The sequence below is a fragment of the Raphanus sativus genome, chromosome 6, assembly GCF_000801105.2.
Source record: "Raphanus sativus cultivar WK10039 chromosome 6, ASM80110v3, whole genome shotgun sequence".
NCBI lineage: Eukaryota > Viridiplantae > Streptophyta > Magnoliopsida > Brassicales > Brassicaceae > Raphanus > Raphanus sativus.
Genome location: NC_079516.1, coordinates 28,159,243 through 28,163,888, shown reverse-complemented (window position 1 = coordinate 28,163,888; position 4,646 = coordinate 28,159,243). Strand labels below are relative to the sequence as shown.

General features: G+C 44.8%; 1 protein-coding gene across 1 annotated transcript; it reads left to right on the top strand.

Annotated features, from left to right (window-relative positions):
* Positions 1-326: 326 nt before the first annotated feature.
* LOC108824791 (uncharacterized protein At3g60930, chloroplastic-like) lies at positions 327-2,791 on the top strand. Its single transcript, XM_056987168.1, has 5 exons — positions 327-989; positions 1,104-1,260; positions 1,366-1,907; positions 1,985-2,209; positions 2,294-2,791. The coding sequence occupies exons 1-5, from the start codon at positions 327-329 to the stop codon at positions 2,789-2,791; spliced, it is 2,085 nt and encodes a 694-aa protein (XP_056843148.1).
* The last annotated feature ends 1,855 nt before the right edge of the window (positions 2,792-4,646 follow it).

Sequence of the window (4,646 nt, the reverse complement as noted above, 5' to 3'; positions counted from 1 at the left end):
TTCGCTTGAATTATCGGTTTAGATTTCTTTTGATGAAATCAACGGCTCGGATGAAAGAGGTTTTTTGAAATATTCGCTCCGATTATCAAGACTTGACAAGATATAAAGTAGCTAGCATTAACTGCCGCTGTCCATATTCTCCACGCCTCCACTCGGTTTTCAAGGTAACTCCTCCTCCACTCCTTTATTTTACTGCATTTTTTTTTTACTTTCATCCTTCGATTCACCATTGATCCTTTGCGAAGTTCTTAGATTTCTTAGTTCCTAAGAGATCTAGTTAGCTTGTTCCACCTTTTCCCTTTCGATTCTCCTTACCTCTCTCTTTAATGGATCCTCCGAAAGAAGGTTCCGGCGAGACCGGAATTTCTACCTCCGGCAAACGTTTAATGAAAGTTAAACAGGAGATCGGTGAGAAAATGAAAAGAGACAAGAAAGAAGCCAAAGACTCAATTGCAGGAAGGGTCTCCAAGCGGGTGAAGAAGAAGGATGCTTCTGGTGGGAGTGCCTCTGTGGGACCTCACTCGCCTTCTTCATTGAAGATCCAAGAGGTTGTTAACCTCATGGTTCAAGCTTACGGTCAAAAGGAGTTGGCCAGGGTTTGTTCGTCCGACGAAACCCCTGAAACCGCCCCGGAGGGTTGGTTTTTCATTCATGAGAAATATATCTCTAAATGCCACCTCCGGTTTCCGCTCCCAGACCTTTTGTTAGATCTTCTTGACCATTACCAGCTGGCCCTCTCTCAGCTCTGTCCCTCTGTTATCCGGGTGATAAATGGTTTCATCACCAGGGCCAAGGAAGAAGGGGTCGCTGTTGGGCTAACCGAGTTGATGAGTCTTTATACGATCAAGGAGAGCTCTAGTAAGGATGGTGGCAGCGGTACCTACTACCTTCCTTGTCGTCCTAGGCTCGGTCTTTTTAAGTCCTCCGGTAGTGATGATGAATGGAGGAAGAAATATTTCTACGTCAAGATCGACCCCTCAACAGTTCCTGTGGGTCGTGCTCTCTCGATTACTTGGTCCGATATAACTGGTTAGGAGTTTTAGGAACGTGCTTTGCTTATATCGGATTATTGTTGTTTGCTGAACTCTTGGTTTCTTGTGCAGAAGCTTACTGATAAGCTGTCTAGAGCTCTTTTTCGGAAGCTATATCAAAGTCCCAATACTTGGGCGTCTTTTACCATTTCTCGCATTGGATCTGCTAGGTTCCCGGAGCAATATAACGCCAGGTTCCCTGACCCAATTCCATCTGAAGATTTAGAAGGTATTTTTCGGATTTCGCTTATCTTTTTTTTTATTTCTAGATTTGCTTTTAGAGATAGCTAAAAAGCTTTCCTTTGTTTAGTTTCTGAATGTCCTTTCGTGGTAGATCTTTCGACTGGAGCTAGTACTTCCGAAACTGAAAAGACTCAAGCTCCCAAGATGAGGCCTTCTTTCCGTTCCAGGAGCAAACCTGCTGCAGCTGCCAGTGCTTCGCGAGGCAGCGACAAGACCCAAGGAGGAGCCTTCCTTAGCTCGCTGAAGGAGGTCCTTGACGATGGATCCTCTGTTCCTGTTAGGGATGTCATCCCAGTCGAAACCAGAGCTCAAGATGTTGTTCCTCGTCTCGAGATCCTGCCGGTTAATGTTAACCCTCAAGCTGCTGGAGATCCCTCTGAGGTCGAACCTCCGAGAAACAAGAGGTCTCGGACTGATTTGGGAGATAGGCCCGCCAGGTCTGCCTCCTCGTCTTCGCGGGGAGGGACCGTCGGCTGGAACTTTACCCATTCTAAATCAGGATCGATCTTAGATGACCCTTGGGGTTTGGCAACCATCATGAGGCATATGAAGATGGTCGGATGTTCCATGCCTTCAATCAATGGTCTAACCAACAAGGAAGAATACGTTGAGATAGCTCACCACATGGGTCAGGTATGTACTCTTGTTTTTCTTTTTGGTTTGCCTCTGAGTTGATATTTTCTGAATTTTAGTTTTTTTTTTTTTTTTAGTTAGCTGGAGCCATCAACAGAGCTCAGCTGAGGTTCGAGCAGACCGTGAATGGTGCTCCCAGTGCTGGGGATTTAGCTCAGGCTACTGAGTTATTCAAGACTACTAAGGTGGAGCTCGACCTAGCTTGTGCTCGAGTTTCTGAGCTTGAAGCTGAAGTCGGGAGGCTCGGCTTAAAGGCTGACACTCAGCAGGGGAAACTCGAAAGTCAGGCTATCGATATTCGGGTGAAGAACAGGAAGATCAATGAGTTAGATGCTGCTCGCAAGATAGCTGAGCGTCAGGTTCAAGAGATGATCGCCTAATTCCAGGTTAGTCAAAGGAACAAAGAAGCTGAAGTTAAGCTTGCTGTTAGGAAAGGTAAGAAGGAGGTAGCCGATGCCTACAACAAGATCCTGACCTCTGTGAAGGAGAAGTTTGTCAAGAAGAAGGATGAGACTGATGCCCTGATCTATGCTCAGGAGCTTCAGGCGAACACCGAACTTCTGAAGGATTTGTTGTCTAAGGAGATTGAGAATGCTGAAGAGGAGTATCACCGTTTGATGGTTTTGGTCCCGGAGGCTGCTGCTGCGTACGAGAAAGCTCAAGTTTCTGATTTCTCAGTCAGCAAGCTCCCCATTCCACAATTCTCCGAGAGCTCAGGTACTTTTGAGATTAATATGTTTAATCCGGCGTTTTCTGGAGAATACGGTTCTAACTTGGGTTCGATGTCTCCTGATCTAGTCCCAGTTGAGACGACCCTAAAGGAGGGTGGTCCTATCGAGAAGAACAAGGATGATGAAGCTGATCCTAGATCCGAGGAAGGTTAAGAGTCGATGCTCTTTATGTTTCAAAATTTCTGCCCAATGGGCTTCTGTCTCTTTTGTTTTTAAGACTTATGGCCTGAGGAGGCCTTTAAACCTTTGTTTTCGTTAAGATGTTTTTTGAACCTTCGTCGGCCTGAGGAGGCCTTTAAACCTCTTATCTATCGAAACTTGGTTTTTAGTTTTATTCCAAGTCTTTCGATTTGACTTAGTCAAATCTGGTTAAGAATTTTGATAGGGAATGCTTTGGTTACTAATTAAGAGGTTTAGTGAATCCTCCGAATTAGGTCTCTGATTTCATGGTAAGTCTCGGAGACTTGGATCGTTTTTGGCCCCTTAAGAGGGGTTCCTGAAGTATCGAGATTAGCTTAGGGTTTTTAGGAACCTAAGTTTAACTTAGACACCTTAGGTGGGGGTTCTTGGGAACCTGAATTTGTTCACGGGATTTTAAGACCCATTGGACTTGCTTAGGATTTTAAGACCTTTCGAGGTTTGATAAGGATTTTAAGACCTTTGTATTTAAGGATTTCAAGACCTTTGAGACTTGATAAGGATTTTAAGACCTTTGAGATTTGATAAGGATTTAAAGTCTTTAGGTTTGGATTTGTTGGGACCTGACGTTGTTTGAAGGATTTTAAGACCTTTAGTGGTTCCTAAGGATTTTTAAGACCTTAGGTTAGTTTATCAAGTTTTGACTTTGTTTGAAGGATTTCAAGACCTTCAAGATTATTAAGGATTTGAAGACCTTAGGTCCAGGTTCATAGCGACCTGAGCTGATCCTAAGGGTTTTTAGGATCCTAGGTCCGTGTTTGCAGGGACCTGTGTCGTTAAAGAATTGAGACATCGAGAATAATTGCTTTATTGGTAATTAGATACATGGTATCATAGTAATCATACAATTGCTGTATTATAATGATCATAGACTTGCTGCTTGAGCTATGTGATTTTAATCAGACATATGCCCCCTTTGGTTGTGGTGAACAAAGTGTTGAAATGAGGTTGGGGCTGCACTCATGACGGAGTTGCCTACGTACCCAGTCAATGGATCAAGCCTAACGTAGTTCAGGAGTTTTAGGTACCTAATGATAATATCTCTTAAGATTCGTGGCGTTCCACGATCTGATTTCAGGTACCCCGGTTCGCACCTTTCGGAGCTTGTAAACGCCAGGTCGTACCACATGGATGATCTGATAAGGACCCTCCCAGTTGGTTCCTAACTTTCCAGCATCTGGTTCCTTGGTTCCTTCGAAAACTTTCCTAAGTACTAGGTCACCTACAGCGAACTGTCGGGGCCTGACTTTGGAATTGTACTGTCGTGCCATTGCTTGCTGATAGTTCTGAATGCGAATCAGAGCTCGGTCCCGTCTTTCCTCGATTAGATCGAGGCTGTCTGTTAGGAGCTGATCATTAGCTGCGGGATCGGATGTACAGAGTTCCCGGCGGAGGCTACCAGCAATGGTTTCGGCTGGGACGACAGCTTCCATCCCGTAGGCTAAGGAGAAAGGGGTTTCTTCTGTAGCCTTTCGTGGGGTGGTTCGACATGCCCAAAGTACTTCAAGTAATTTTTCTGACCAGAGTTCCTTCTGGGTTCCGAGGCGTTTCTTGAGGTTTGCTAATACTGATTTATTAGCAGCCTCCGCCTGGCCGTTTCCTTGAGGTCGTCGAGGTGTTGAGAAGGTCAGGCGAATATTTCACTTGTCACAAAATATTTTGAAGTCGTGGGATATGAACTGTCCTCCATTGTCAGTTACGATTTCATATGGGACGCCGTGTCTACACACGATTTCTTTCCACACAAATCGTTCGACCTCGACTCTGGTTACCTGCTGGAAAGCTTCAGCCTCTATCCATTTCGTGAAGT

Coding starts and splice junctions, on each gene's coding strand:
- LOC108824791 (XM_056987168.1), top strand. CDS start 327: ATGGATCCTCCGAAAGAAGGTTCCGGCGAGACCGGAATTTCTACCTCC. Junction 1,908..1,984: donor TAGCTCACCACATGGGTCAG/GTATGTACTCTT, acceptor TTTTTTTTTTAG/TTAGCTGGAGCCATCAACAG. Junction 2,210..2,293: donor GTCAGGCTATCGATATTCGG/GTGAAGAACAGG, acceptor GCCTAATTCCAG/GTTAGTCAAAGGAACAAAGA.